Genomic DNA, 16122 nt, shown 5'->3' on the forward strand with positions numbered 1-16122 from the left:
AAATAATGTTTCAGTAAGCCAAATTAACTCTGCAATTTGAAGACGTCAATGATGAATCTCTATCTGAGAAGATTTTGCATGGAACATTTCTTATGCAACATCAGTGTGATCAACTTTTAGGAAATTCAAAGCTTTTAAAATACCCTTCAATGTATTGAGATTTACGTACTGCCCTCTTTTGTGATGCAAATAGGATAATTGTTGTCTCTAACCAGAAATTACAGTCTTTCAACCAAGATGTATTTCTCTACTCTTGTTCATGGGTCAAAATGCACAAATGTTGTTGTAGAGCAGGACATTTTTAATTCTGCAGGATTTAATGTTACATTAAGCAAAGGAGAGAAGATATTGACCCAATCAGTCTCTACATTTCAGTTCGGCCTACTATTTCATCCATTTGACCTAAGATGTTCAGAGTGGCCACCCTTATTCTCACTGTCTGTTGGTTGAGAAGAAATATCTGCTATTGCTGACTTTTCAGCCATGTAGCCTATCTTTGTCCCAGTGCAGCAACCTGAAAACCATGTTGACAGGAACATGAATCTCATGTGATTAATATAGTCCATGTCAGAGTAAGAGAGAGGAAGGAGGAGATTACATCTTGCCCAGTTGACTTTGGTAATGTAGCACAGAGGAAATGCTCCAGTTCTCCTCAGAAACCAGGGCTGTGATTTAACATTCTCTTGTCTCACCTGGGGACCTGGCATACAACCCAGACATACAGCACTGACGTTTAGAACACGTGACACTGTACATTCTGCTACCCAGTATAGCCCTGACATTATCATCATCCTGTAACTGTCATTATTCTCTGATAGATTTTTCGTTATCCTCCCATAACCCTGTCATGATCCTCTAGCACTGTCATTACCCTCCTGAAGCTCTGTCATTACTCTCCTATGACTCTGGGATTATCATCCTATAGCTCTGTCATTATCCTCCTATACCTCTGCCATTATCCTCCTAAACTTCTGTGATTATCCTCCTATAGCTTTGTCATGATCCTCCTACAGCTCTGTCATTACCTTCCTATAGCTCTGTCATTATCCTCCTAAACTTCTGTGATTATCCTCCTATAGCTTTGTCATGATCCTCATACAGTTCTGTCCTGCTCCTCCTATAGCTCTGTCATTATCCTGTCCTCTAACTCTGTCAATATCCCGTCCTATAGCTCAGTCCTGATCCCCACCTATAACTCTGTCATTATCAGGTCTGTGATGACCTGACCTATGCCTGTCTGAGTGAATGACCCGTCTCACACAGATAGAATGTGGCCACTGATGGCCAAAGGGGGACTTGTTGATTCGGAGGGGAAAAGGGCAGATGCTCAAGTCCCCGCTGGCATCTTTCTGTGGACGTGTGTGGTCATTATCCTCATATAGCAGTGTCATTATCCTCTCCTAGAGCTCTGTCATGATCCTTTTTTTAACTGTCATTATCCTCATATAGCAGTGTCATTATCCTCTCCTAGAGCTCTGTCATTATCCTCTTTTTAACCGTCATTATCCTCATATAGCAGTGTCATTATCCTCTCCTAGAGCTCTGTTATGATCCTCTTTTTAACTGTCATTATCCTCATATAGCAGTGTCATTATCCTCATATAGCAGTGTCATTATCCTCTCCTAGAGCTCTGTCGTGATCCCATCCTGCAGCCCTGTCATGACTTCCTTCTCTCCACCTTTTGCCCCGACACCTCTCTCTCTCTCTCTTTTTTTTTCTCTCTCTCGCTCTCTCTCTCTCTCTCCATTTACACCGTTTTCTCTCTGGACTCTTTCAATTCTCTTTCTCTTACGTTTTGTTAAGTCTTCACATCTTCCAATGCTCTTTTCTTCTCATTTTTTCATTTTCCTCCCTTTCCTCACACTTCACCCTCGGCTCCTCTGTCCCCCTTCTGCCCTCCCCACCTCCTTTTCACTACCTGTGCTGAATTTGATGCATCTGGGGAATTTTATGAATGTGATGGATGGAGAAGAGGAGGAACAGTGGGAGGAGGGAGAAAATGTAACTCATGGGTCTTGTCCACTTGAGAATGGTTTGTGTGTGTGTGTATTTGTCTGTGTGATTAAATGGTTTAACAGTAGTGTAATAAGAACTTTCCCATTTTTTGGTGTCCCTGAGTCCCATTATATATGATGTAAGGAATCAACCTCTTACTGATTCACTGTCTCAGTGATTCCTTGATTCAGTCTCTTGAGTATACTGGGGGTGGGAGCTCAGCTACAACTAATGATTAAAAAGAGGGTGAGAGAAGGAGAAGGAGCTTAGAGCCTCCACATATAACTACTGTATAGAGTAAAAGAAAGACGGAAATGTTTAAATCCAGAGAGAAAGCAGAGGGGTTTTGTGTAAGACAACCGCTGAGACAAGGAAGACAACAGGATGAACGGCGAGGTGAGAAGAGAGATGGGGGGAGCGAGAGAGGGAGCGTGAGCGCTAACACGACAGACACGTGACGGACCTCTGTAGATATAAAGAACCTAGAGGAGGCTGTTACCACAACGACTACATGGGCGCTGTGGTGGGCACGTTAACCATGGGGGACCGGACCCAGGGGGCGAGGAGGAGGCCGTCCAGAGGTGAGACCCGCGCACGCACGCACGCACCCACGGGCACACGGACACACAACTTAGGAACGGGATGTGAGCGCTCCCAGACACGTATTTATGATGAAACACAACCGACAGCGATAAATAATGCATGGCGCCAAAGTGTGTGCGGCAGCGGAGGCGGGAGACGAACACGGAAGACATTTGGAACTCTGCTCACACGCCTGCTGTCTCGTCTGTTCCCTTGGTAGCACGGTTGTCACGGCAACAAAATACTGTATGTACGTTTGGGAGGGAGGGGTCAGGTCGATGTTATGAGCCTGGTGATTCCGAAGTTACCGAGGCCAAAAAGGCAAACATTTGGAGGGAGGGAGATCTGTAACGGCATCTTGGCTACCTGAAACAGGGCATCTCGGCTACCTATAGGGCATCTCGGCTACATTGGTAGGGCATCTAGGCTACTCGGTAGGGCATCTCAGCTACTTCAATATTTATAGGTCCTCTTTTCACTCTGAAATATTTTGCATTCATGTCAATGTGCCCTTACAGCTTTATATGAAGAAATACACATATGAAAAAATTATTCCTTGTAATTACATATCTCTTTAGTTATAGATCCTGAAAATTAACCCACAAAGCATTCTTATGGAACGACCCCTGACCTCTGTGTCAAATATGAAAGCTTGGGAGTTGAGACTATTGCTTAGAATATGTCACCTGGAAACTAGTCTTGAAGGAGTTGCTGAAGTAGCTTGGCTGTATCTTTATCTAAGATATAAGATAGCCAAGATATGACCAAAAATCTATACAATTATTGTCAAAATCGCCATACAATTTTGACTGTTTGTGATTGCACTAAACATGCAACCATACCAAAATAACAATAGGTAACATTTTGGGAGGATTAAATCTAGCAACTCCACACTATTATCTGTAGGTTGGAACCAGATCAGACAATTCTACTGTGGAATTCTTTAGTTATTGATCCTGAAAAGTAACATGCAAAGCATTCAATTCATCCTTATGGAACGACCCCTGACCTCTGTGTAAAATATGAAAGCTTGGGAGTTGAGACTATTGCTTAGAATATGTCACCTGGAAACTAGTCTTGAAGGAGTAGCTGAAGTAGCTTGACTGTATCTAAGGCCAAGATATGGCCAAACATCTCAACTGTTAAGCTTTCTTATTTTTCACAGAGGTCAGGGGTTGTTCAATATGAATGAATTGAACAATTTCAATGGTAATTTTCAGGATCAATAACTAAAATTCCACAGTAATATTGACTCATACTGTAATATCTTGTAGATACAAGTGTGTAGTAAATAGGTTACCAGGTTGGAAATGTTACCTATTGTTATTTTTGCTGCATTGTCTGCTTTGTGCATTTAGGGACATTTATGGTGTGGGTTAAGAGAGGTCTCCTAGAGGCCCTATTGGGTTATAAAGGTATGATTATCTGAGAACCTTAAAATTATGTTGTTTACATTTTGTAGCATTGAAAATGGAAGAGGACAGTGATAGCCAGGTGTTAATTTATGAAAAAAATATTAAATTGAAATATTTATTCAAGAAGAGAGAGATGGTAACCTAGAGGCCCTACAATACTTCTAAAGAGAGAGAGAGAGAAAGACACAGTCAGAGCAAGACCGTTGTAGCCAGAGGGAAGAACATTTTGAGTATGTATTGGGTGAAAAAAAGCTGGGTATATTTGACCTAATGCCAATGACAAAAATACATTTCTGTCTTTTCAGTCATTTCAAGAGTAGCATCCAACTATTTTGTATTACATTATAGTACTATTCGATTACTTCTTATTAATAATCGTTTCATATTGTTATCAATATTATAGTAACACTTTATTTTGAGAGTCCCAAAAGTGTGCCTGTAAATGCTGTACAGATACAGTCTACTGACTATGTGAAATGTTTTAACTACCGATCTACTAACCCTGACCCTAATCTATATCCTAACCCTAACCTTTATTCTAAACCTAACCTTAACCTTAGCAAGCTGTTGTTTATAAACAGATAGTTTGTTTGAAGTTAGTTGATAATATTACTATCTATAGAACATTTACAGATGGAAATTGGGACTCTCAAAATAAATGTCACCATATTGTTTCTGGTTTTACCAATGGCCTGACTACTGTTATTTTAGTTACACATTGACAACGTGAGTAACTTAACTTTCCATTGCAGTAACGTATATTGAACTGTCTATATAAGTCTATATAAACTGAATTGAGAGAGAGAAAGAGACAGAGTGAGAGAGGAGATGGAGGCTAAAGGCGCTGAAGGGAGAGGTGGGGGTGTAAAGAACCTGTTGCTTTTCATTCAGAAATGCAGAAATGTCGCTAATTTGCATAACTGTGCATATTGCTCTCATTCTGGGCTATTGCTCTGTTATGACATTATAGATCACACTGGCTAACATAATGTATCACATGTTTAAGATCATGTATTCAGACATGTCAAACAAAAACATAAACATTGTCTATAAAATATGTATAAACAACAAAAACATTCACCATATAATATGTTTATAAACTGGTTCTTTGGATCATGGATGTTGAGCAGAGTTCCAATTTGTGATCTAATGGCCGTTACAGTGGTAAGGCTTGTAGGTGTTCAGTAACAATAGCAGGTAGAGGCAATCTATGTTCAGAGATTACGTTGGGTAAGGCTAGTCTGTGTTCAATAACAACGTCAAGTAGAGCTAGCCTTTTATTCAGTGATAGTGTCGGTTGGGGCTAATCTGTGTTCGGTGATAAAATCAGTTGGGGCTAATCTGTGTTAAGTGATAATGCTCTTCAGTGCTAGTTACAGTCATGTTTCCTGGTGACATCCGTCATGTTACAGATATGTGATATGATCCTGGTACATAAAGGCTTGTAAAATAGTTTCATCATAATAAAGCTTTGCTGTAGAAGCGTTATCCTGTTCTACGTCTGGGTTTTCCAAATGTTTACAGCGCTGCGCTGTGTGTCTTTATTTTCTGTGACAGGTAATACCACAGTCTTAGTGACACCCTTTTTGATGTATTTTCCTCACATGTTCAGTTTCCACCGCCCGCCATCCCTCCATCGGTTTCTTACAGCAGTGTTGTCTCCTCTCTCTCCCGGCCTCTAACCCTCTCTCTGCTTTACTTCCTTCTATCTTTTTTCAGCCTTTTCTCTCTCTCTCCGTTTCTCCGTCTCCATCCACGTTCACTCAACCCCCTGCTTGTCTTCTTCCCTCTCTTGCTTTGTCTTTCTCTGTGTATTTCACTCTCTCTGTCATCCTGTCCCTTTTGTTCCTTCTATTCATTCCATACATTTCTTTCTGTTTTTGTGTCATTTTCTTTTTTCTCCCACATTCCACAATTCCATCATTATGAATCTGTCTCCCCATGTCCATCCCACCTCCATCCCTCTTTCATTTTGTGTCTCTATCCCCATTCCCCTCCATCCTCTTTCATTTTGTGTCTCTATCCCCATTCACCTCCATCCCTCCATCCTCTTTCATTTTGTGTCTCTATCTCCATTCACCTCCATCCCTCCATCCTCTTTCATTTTGTGTCTCTATCCCCCATTCCCCTCCATCCCTCCATCCTCTTTCATTTTGTGTCTCTATCCCCATTCCCCTCCATCCCTCCATCCTCTTTCATTTTGTGTCTCTATCCCCATTCACCTCCATCCCTCCATCCTCTTTCATTTTGTGTCTCTATCCCCATTCCCCTCCATCCCTCCATCCTCTTTCATTTTGTGTCTCTATCCCCATTCACCTCCATCCCTCCATCCTCTTTCATTTTGTATCTCTATCCCCATTAATCTACATCCTTCCATCCTCTTTCATCTTGTATCTCTATCCCCATTCACATCCGTCCCTCCATCCTCTTTCGTCTTGTATCTCTATCCCCATTCACCTCCCTCTCTCCCTTTCTCCCTCCCTCCCTCACATTTACTCGCTGTGATGTAGACTTTGTAGCACAGTGTGAGAGTGCTTATCTAAGACATCCTTTGACAACAGCCTCAATTGCTGTATCTAACAGTATGTGTGTCTTGGTGTCTGGATTTCATATCAAAGCATTTATTCTTGTCCATGCGGATGAGCTGACAAAAGTACTCTATTGCATTTCACACAGACTCTCTCCTGGCATTAGTGTAATCGTGGGTGCTTGTTTGTGTTTGTGTGTGTGTGTCTGTGTGTGTGTCTGTGTGTATGCGTGCGTGTGTGTGTGAGTGTGTGTGGGGGTTTGCTTTACTGACTCACTGAGCCGTAGTGAGCCATTCACAAGGCCAGTGATTACGTACATTAGCTGTAACACTGCTTAACATTTCACAATGATGCACTGGTGTGTGTGGAGTCCCAATGGACGGCATGTACAGAGTATGTTAAGGTGTGTCAGTTGTCTTGTCTCCCCCTGTAGTTGACACAGTAGTTCGTTTTAGTCAGTCACGGTTTACAATGTGGGGTCCTATCTCCGTGGTTGTCAGTGTATGGGGTGATGATGATGTGCAGGTCTCTTGGTCTCTAGTCTAGATGTGGGGTCCTATCTCCGTGGTTGTCAGTGTATGGGGTGATGATGATGTGCAGGTCTCTTGGTCTCTGGTCTAGATGTGGGGTCCTATCTCCCTGGTTGTCAGTGTATGGGGTGATGATGATGTGCAGGTCTCTTGGTCTCTGGTCTAGATGTGGGGTCCTATCTCCCTGGTTGTCAGTGTATGGGGTGATGATGATGTGCAGGTCTCTTGGTCTCTAGTCTAGATGTGGGGTCCTATCTCCGTGGTTGTCAGTGTATGGGGTGATGATGATGTGCAGGTCTCTTGGTCTCTAGTCTAGATGTGGGGTCCTATCTCCCTGGTTGTCAGTGTATGGGGTGATGATGATGTGCAGGTCTCTTGGTCTCTAGTCTAGATGTGGGGTCCTATCTCCGTGGTTGTCAGTGTATGGGGGGATGATGATGTGCAGGTCTCTTGGTCTCTAGTCTAGATGTGGGGTCCTATCTCCGTGGTTGTCAGTGTATGGGGGGATGATGATGTGCAGGTCTCTTGGTCTCTAGTCTAGATGTGGGGTCCTATCTCCCTGGTTGTCAGTGTATGGGGTGATGATGATGTGCAGGTCTCATTTTTCTGCTCAGGTGTGTGATTTCAAAACAGGTCTTGCTTAGAGTGACGTTTCTCGCTGATAAGGTGGCAATGTGAGGCAGTCGCCAAGGTAACACCTCAGATTAGGCTAATTCAGATCATGCAAATTAGCATATCATATGGACGGATAACAGGGTTTAGTTTAAGTAGAAAGAGTGAAGGAAAGTTGAATGTAGAGCGAGGAAAGCGAGAGATGGAGGGAGAGAAGAAGAGGAAAGTGTGCCAAGTCTGAACAAAATCCAGGCATATTTCCTTTTTTTTAAGAACAGGTTTTGGAAACAACTGGGAGAATACAAGATGTAGATATGAAAGAAGTGGAATGTCACAAAGTGTGTTTGCCTCCCTCTGATGGTGGCCTTTATTATTACAAGTAAATTTTAATACTATCAAATTGGGATGTATTTACAAGAAATAAGAATAAGGAGGTAGTGATGGCCAAACAAGGCTTCATTAGCATTATTTTAGCAGCAGGATTTTATGCTGGCAGCACTCAGATTCTTTTTATCAAAATAAAAGCCGTCATTGAAGTTCATAAGGCAATATAGTTAACAATCCAGTTTGTAAACAAGAATAGACAAGAACAGTATTGGAACAGACATTAAACATAAATTATTAACTATATTGCCTTATACATTTCAATGATGGCTTTTATTTTGAAAAATTAAATCTGAGTTTGCGCTGTAAGTATAATAACCTGCTGCTAGGAGAAAGGTAATGAACCATCGTTTGGCCATCACTATAAAGATGTGAAAAAGCTGGCACTTTGAAAAAATCTGTATACAGGTGCTGGTCATAAAATTAGAATATAATCAAAAAGTTGATTTATTTGAGTAATTCCATTCAAAAAGTTAAACTTGTATAATGTGTACATTCATTCCACACAGACGGATATATTTCAAGTGTTTATTTCTTTTAATTTTGTTGATTATAACTGACAACTAATGAAAACCCCAAATTCAGTATCTCAGAAAATTAGAATATTGTGAAAAGTTCAATATTGAAGACACCTGGTGCCACACTCTAATCAGCTAATTAACCCAAAACACATGCAAAGGCCTTTAAATGGGCTCTCAGTCTAGTTCTGTAGGCAACACAATCATGGGGAAAACTGCTGACTTCACAGCTGTCCATAAGACGACCATTGACACCTTGCACAAGGAGGGCAAGACACAAAAGATCATAGCTAAAGAGGCTGGCTGTTCACAGAGGTCTGTGCCCAAGCACATTAATAGAGAGGCGAAGGGAAGGAAAAGATGTGGTAGAAAAAAGTGTACAAGCAATAGGGATAACCGCACCCTGGAGAGGATTGTGAAACAAAACCCATTCAAAAATGTGGGGGAGATTCACAAAGAGTGGACGTATGCAAGACATGGGTTTCAGCTGTCACATTCCTTGTGTCAAGCCACTCTTGAACAAGACACAGCGTCAGAAGCGTCTCGCCTGGGCTAAAGACAAAAAGGACTGGACTGCTGCTATGTTATGTTCTCTGATGAAAGTACATTTTGCTTTTCCTTTGGAAATCAAGGTCCCTGTGTCTGGAAGAAGAGAGAAGAGGCACAGAATCCACGTTGCTTGAAGTCCAGTGTAAAGTTTCCACAGTCAGTGATGGTTTGGGGTGCCGTGTCATCTGCTGGTGTTGGTCCACTGTGTTTTCTGAGGTCCAAGGTCTCTAGACGCAGCCGTCTACCAGGAAGTTTTAGAGCACTTCATGCTTCCTGCTGCTGACCAACTTTATGGACCATGGTATCCCTGTTCTTAATTGGCCAGCAAACTCGCCTTACCTTAACCCTATAGAAAATCTATGGGGTATTGTGAAGAGGAAGATGCGATACGCCTGACCCAACAATGCAGAAGAGCTGAAGGCCACTATCAGAGCAACCTGGGCTCTCATAACACCTGAGCAGTGCCACAGACTGATCGACTCCATGCCACGCCGCATTGCTGCAGTAATTCAGGCAAAAGGAGCCCCAACTAAGTATTGAGTGCTGTACATGCTCATACTTTTCATGTTCATACTTTTCATTTGGCCAACATTTCTAAAAATATTTTTTTTTGTATTGGTCTTAAGTAATATTCACATTATCGGAGATAATGAATTTGGGATTTTCATTAGTTTTCAGTTATAATCATCACAATTAAAAGAAATAAACATTTGAAATATATCAGTCTGTGTGTAATGAATGAATATAATATACAAGTTTCCCTTTTGAATGGAATTACTGAAATAAATCAACTTTTTGATGATATTCTAATTATATGACCAGCACCTGTATTTGATTTCCAATTCTTCTTTATTAAGAGATGCCGGTGAGCGGGAGAAAACATCCTCCAGACTAAAACCATGGGTTAATACAGCTCTGTTTACAGACTCTGCAGAGCGTGAAGCAACATTTGGAAAATATTAAAGTATGCAGCATCTGTTTTACAATGGACATTTAACTGCTATGGGGCATTGTAATTCCCATAGAGTGGGAGGCTTTTAGTGACCAAAATGCTACCATGAACATGGCCACTAAAGACAATTAATATGGGTTAAGGAAGGATCACATTATTGCATCCGGGTCATCAGAAACGATCACCCAATGATTGGAGCATTCTTTTTAATCTTCATTGCTTTTGCTCTCTCTCTGTTAGTGGTTTAAAGGTATATTACTACCATCTGGTGGTCAAAATAAATAATTCACAAGAATTGGACTTCACAACGAAAATGTCTGTAAATTCCCCCAAATCAGCTGTAGGTGTAGACTGAATTATTTTAAACTTCATGATCCCCATAAAACCAGCAGGTGTGATGCTGGGTCTTTTCGCTTTTCCCCATTCATGTATGTCCCATGGTCATTTACACAATAATGTTACGAGTTAGTGAAGACCTACACGATTTACAGACCTTACTTGAAGTGGATCTAAAAATCCCCTGGGGAAGAAATAAACAGTGTAAGAACACAAACAGATGCTTTATCAGTTTTGCCACCACATTTTACAGGGATAATAACTCATGCTATTTCAGTCAATTCATCTAACCTTGTGTAGCCACTGTTTTAAAAATGATGCAGTCAAGACTGTAGTCTTTACCAGTACTTCACCAGTATTTCACCAGTACTTCACCAGTACTTGGGCTGGAATGGTCCGGAGGGGAGTTGCAGTACTTCTAATTTTAAGCAAACTGGGATCCTCTTCCTTTTTTAGGCAAAAGAGCCGTCTGGGACGTCTGTTTTAATAGAACAAGCCTTATTAACACATACATTTTGATGAACATAGTCAAATGGGTGATTTGTCAGTTCCTGCTCTTATTTTATCCCAAGTCAAGCGCTGGTCTTAACAAGAATAAAAACAATTGTTAGAGGAGGCTTTGCACTGTTCAACTGTTCAGTAAATATGGGGTCGAGATAAGAGGGAGTATCGTCTTGATAACGTCAGAAGAAAGCCCATGCTTTGTTTTTCCATTTCCTCTGAAAACCTCAGATGTCTGCCATTGCCCGGATGGTGGCATTTATCAAACAAGGAATAATCATATTTTGATTCTGATTTTCAATGTGTTGTTTTCTGAATTACTCTGAAGAATCCCACAATAGCCAAGTACTTACATGACTAATGTCATAGTCAGGCTACTGCCATAATCATCCCAATGTATTATTATTGGAGTTCAGGTAAACATGCTCAATGGTCGATGACATATAGACAGACAGGCGATAGATAGACAGATAGATAAATAGATAGGCAGATAGCTAGATAGATATACAGACATGATGAAGACATTGATGAAGAGAGCTCGATCAAGAAGTCACGAATAATGAGGAGGGGTTAATGATGATAAGGGGGCAGTCTCCACGCCGTAGCCATTGTGCCACTGAAAGGTGGGGTGGTTAAACTCTATCTACTGGGGTCATCCACGTTATCACCCACAATCCAACAGGATGTGAAGTTATATGGATAATTACACCAAAATATTGCCGTATTTATTTACTCATAAAACTCACAAACTGCCGGTGGAGACAGCCTTAAAAGCTGGACAATGTCATCCTTTTAGTGTTGTGTGTGTGTGTGTGTGTGTGTGTGTGGGTGTGGGTGTGGGTGTGGGTGTGGGTGTGTGTGTGTGGGTGTGTGTGTGTGTGTGTGGGTGTGTGTGTGTGTGTGTGTGTGGGTGTGGGTGTGGATGTCTAAAAAGAGAGAGAAATAGAGATGATTGCTTGTTAGTCTGGTGTTGTGTGTCAGGATGTCCTTATGGAGGCAATCTAGATCATTTGTAACATCCTGCACCACTGGTCCCAGGTCAGTTGCTTCTGAATTCCCTTTGGGCTGTCTTGGGGTCAGCACTCTTCACCTCGCTCTAATGTGACACTGACAGAAACAACTCTGCCAACAGGACGAAGCGGAATCCCCCAGTGTGTGTGTTGTAGTACTTAGTTGTAATGATCAGGTAAAATCTAGTTCCTTCACAGGTCACTGAGGTGAAGGAACATAGGACTTTTTACACTGACCTCTCTCGCCACACCTAAACCCTCTCTACAGCTGATGAAAGTACAGCATTTTGTTTGAATTTCCTTTGAGCATGCTAATGACGGTGTCTCTCTCTGTTTTTAGATAAAATAGATGACGATTTTGAGATGAGCGTCGTGTGTCATCGGCCAGAGGGGCTGGATAAATTGGAGGCTCATTCCAACTTCAGCAAGCGAGAACTGCAAGTGCTGTACCGTGGCTTCAAGAATGTACATAGTTAATCTACATATCATTCCATTTCTCCAATACTTCGTCAAACTGGGTTGATTTTGTCTTTTCGTCATGCTCTCGTTCTCCCTTCTCTCTCTTTCTTTCTCTGTCCATTGTAGGAATGTCCCAGTGGTGTTGTGAATGAGGACACCTTTAAACAGATCTATTCCCAGTTCTTTCCCCATGGCGGTGAGGAATGAGTCAGTTGTTGTTTGTACCAAACATGTTGAATATGTTGTGTGAGCCCACAAAGTGTAACTCTTCTCTCATATGAAGTGTAACTCTTCTCTCATATGAAGTGTAACTCCACTCTCCTATGAAGAGTAACTCTTCTCTCCTCTTCTCTACAGATGCCAGTACCTATGCTCACTACCTTTTCAATGCCTTTGACTCAACACACAGCGGCTCCATCAAGTTTGAGGTCAACATTTCTCTACCGTCTCTCTACCCCATCTCCCACAGTCACTCCTTAGATCGCACAGGGTTTTTGTGTTCATCTGTCTTCCTTATGTTCTCCCAATGACAGTGGTTTTCTCTCCCCACCAGGACTTTGTCATGGCTCTGTCAATCCTCCTGAGGGGTTCAGTGAGGGAGAAGTTGCAATGGACCTTCAACCTGTACGACATCAACAAAGATGGCTACATCAACAAGGAGGTGTGTGTGTGTGTGTGTGCTTGTGTATGCTCAAGTTTTTGTCTGTGATAATTTTTTATAATTTCGCATTTGGAGATTCACATGCTGTGGTGTGTGTATGTGGTGTGTGTATGTGGTGTGTGTATGTGGTGTGTGTATGTGGTGTGTGTATGTGTGCCTGTCACAGGAGATGACCGATATCGTCAGGGCGATATATGACATGATGGGGAAGTACACGTACCCTGCCCTGAAGACAGACACGCCCAGACAACATGTTGATGCATTCTTCCAGAAGATGGACAAGAACAAAGATGGAGTGGTCACTCTGGACGAGTTCATTCTGTCCTGCCAGGAGGTAAGCTCGCCGTGATCATCATCAAACCTTCCTTCCTCCCACCAGTCCATTACTGCTGCAGTTGCAGGGTTGTCGATGACTTTTAACAATGTTAACGCTGTTAATGTTTTTAAGGGGCGCTGTGTGGAATCCTGACTCAAACACAAGACTGAACAATAATATGACTTCCCTTACCGAATGAGACCGGAATTATATTAACCCGTCCAGTCCGGTTTAGCCTGAGGGATTTAGTACTGCAAGTGTTTAATGCTAGTATGAGGAAATTACTAGTCAATGTAACCTGAAAGGCAGACCAGCGAGAAAGTTCAAATGGGGAATATCTTAGCCTCCCTGAACAATTTTGTAGAAGGAAATATTAGAAACCTGAACTGAAAACGCTGATGATGTCTACTGGTCATTCATGCTTGTGTTTCTGCCAGTAGCAAAGAAAAGTCTTACATATGGCCTCTTTAAACTAATTCTGGTTAATCATTTCCAGAAGGACCACCTCAAGTGGTTTAGAAGATGACTTTTGGAAGCCTGAAAATCCTGTCAAACAAGTCTATAAGTTCTGTCACTTTACATCTCAGCTCCCAACTTAACAGTCCCCTCTAGTGGTCGATGTACAAACTACATGGTAGATGTTGACATCTGTGTGCTTTACATGCCAATTTGGATGTGTGATATTAAACCATATTTCCTTTTTTCCTCACTTACTTTCCCAGGATGAAAACATCATGAGGTCCCTGCAGCTTTTCCAAAATGTAATGTAGACGAAACAGAGACAAGTAGAGGAAAGAGACTCTGTGGGAGAGATTTGGAGTTATAGGAAGAGACCCGTGAGCTGTGAGAAGAAGAGGAGTCCGCCATTTAATGGCAAAAAGGGACAAAAACTTGGTTACCATGATTACGAAAAGTAATTAAAACTGTCCATCCAGCAACAGCTATACGCTCCTGTCGTGTGGCACAGTGTCTCACCATCACATTATGATGGTGGGGGGTTATGACCCCTGCCTTTGACCTGTGACCCCAGTATAGACATTTCTGTGACCCTGTAACCTTTCACTCTAGTCCAACCCCTCCGAGGCTCGTTCTGTTGATGTTGTTCTGCTTATTAAGGTGAATGTTTTCTCTTAGTGAGTATATCACAGCTGTTAGTGGACATACTGAAATGATAGGGACATACACACACATTAAGACACACAGCTACCTACACTGTCCAGCCTCGGCCTTTAATCCAAGGCGCGCTATTGAGCAATCTTCGCCAACATCCAGTTCCCCTAAAAGGCTTATTTTTGGTTGTCCACTATGCTGTTCCTTTAAAAAAACGAGGGAGTGAATCTTATTGCAAATCAAGTAACCGGATGCATTTTCTGCACCTTTTCATGTAGAATTCATGTATTCTGTATTTGGCATCAAGGTATTACGAAAGATACATTTGAACCAAGTCAGTCCTAACCTGCTAAATGCAGAATTACTGTGTGTTGTAGTGTTACTCGATGTTGGTGTTGTGGTGATATCTGTTGCTGTGTTTTTGTCTCCAACCTTCCTGTCTGTACTGAGCTCTGTTGATCTTTCTTGTGGTTGGTTTCTCTCCCTGTCAGTGATATCCCGTCCAGAGCTTGTGTTGGATATTCTGTTGCATATGACAGGGTAGTCACTAGTTAATACAGTCTGAAAATCCTATACCCTATTTTTTTAATGTTTCCACATCTTTAACCACGCTGCTAATTTTCTGACTAACCTTAAAGCAGATTTACGCTGACAATTTTATTTTGATACAGACAATTTGAACTTTTTAGCTGTCCTATCTAGTAAAAACCTGTGACAGACAGAGGCAAGAACTTATTGTGAGTCCCATTTTGAAATATGTCCTTATGCTTGTTTTGTCAATACCGGTATGTTTGGTGTCCTGTGGGCCATTATGACTGTATAATAACAACTCTTAAAACAATACTGAACCACACACTGTATCCAGATAGTGAGAGCGAGATAAAGACGGGAATGTGTGTGTGCACGTGCACGTGGGTGTGTGAGAAAAGAGAGAATGTGAGAAAGGGACGTGGGGACGTGGAGACGTGGGGGCTCGTCACTGAGACTACAGGAATGAAAGCCATGAGAGAGATTGACCTAATCCAAGATTAAATACTGGTTGCTTCTGTATGTATATTGGTGCTTTTTGGAATAGATCCAATATAAAAACAGGCTGCATAGTATGCATGTATGGGTTTGAAATGGAATGGTGTTTAATGCGTATGACATTTCTTCCGGAGAAATCGTCAGAGTGGGTTAACTGCAAGGATCATCTCCAATTTATGGTGACCCTGGGAGCAAATAATGCTTAAGTACCTCGCTCAAGTCTGCTTGGGGATTCAAACTAGCATTGTGAAGACTTACTGACGAGACAACATAAAACCTGTTACTACACAGTTATTTATGCTATTACTTTGAAGTCATCTGTATTTTATACGATATCAAGATCTATGATCAACAAAGCCCAGGGAAGTGAGACTTTCAGACAGTGACAGACAAAAAAACATGAGTGTGTACTGAAATGTTGTACAAATGATATTTAACAATAAACTTTTCAGAGAAAGTAATGACTCTTGACGTGTCTTCATTAGCCAATGAGAGGCTGTGAGTAATATAAAGATTTTCATCCATGCCTTTACGTCACAAACAGCATATACAGTCTCACGTGATGAGTATATATCAGTATTTACATGTCTGTACATCCAAAGTACAAGTAGGGACACATTTACACCCAGATCGTCAT

At 41.6% G+C, this 16122-nt stretch overlaps 1 protein-coding gene across 3 annotated transcripts in view; it reads left to right on the top strand.

Annotated features, from left to right (window-relative positions):
* Nucleotides 1–15946, top strand: part of LOC105025220 (Kv channel-interacting protein 1) — a 41138-nt gene extending 25192 nt beyond the window's left edge. For 2 of the 3 annotated variants that reach the window (XM_020046144.2, XM_010895763.4), the window contains exons 2-7: nucleotides 12254–12378; nucleotides 12499–12568; nucleotides 12730–12800; nucleotides 12926–13033; nucleotides 13200–13367; nucleotides 14072–15946. In XM_020046144.2, coding sequence (XP_019901703.1) covers nucleotides 12254–12378; nucleotides 12499–12568; nucleotides 12730–12800; nucleotides 12926–13033; nucleotides 13200–13367; nucleotides 14072–14119 — 590 coding nt within the window. In that variant the 3' untranslated portion in view covers nucleotides 14120–15946. Of the gene's footprint in view, nucleotides 1–2158; nucleotides 2578–12253; nucleotides 12379–12498; nucleotides 12569–12729; nucleotides 12801–12925; nucleotides 13034–13199; nucleotides 13368–14071 lie in introns of those variants that run through there. The other variant, XM_020046145.2, reaches the window with a different exon arrangement.
* The last annotated feature ends 176 nt before the right edge of the window (nucleotides 15947–16122 follow it).

Source organism: Esox lucius, chromosome 4 (genome assembly GCF_011004845.1).
Source record: "Esox lucius isolate fEsoLuc1 chromosome 4, fEsoLuc1.pri, whole genome shotgun sequence".
In the NCBI taxonomy this organism is placed as follows: Eukaryota; Metazoa; Chordata; class Actinopteri; order Esociformes; family Esocidae; genus Esox; species Esox lucius.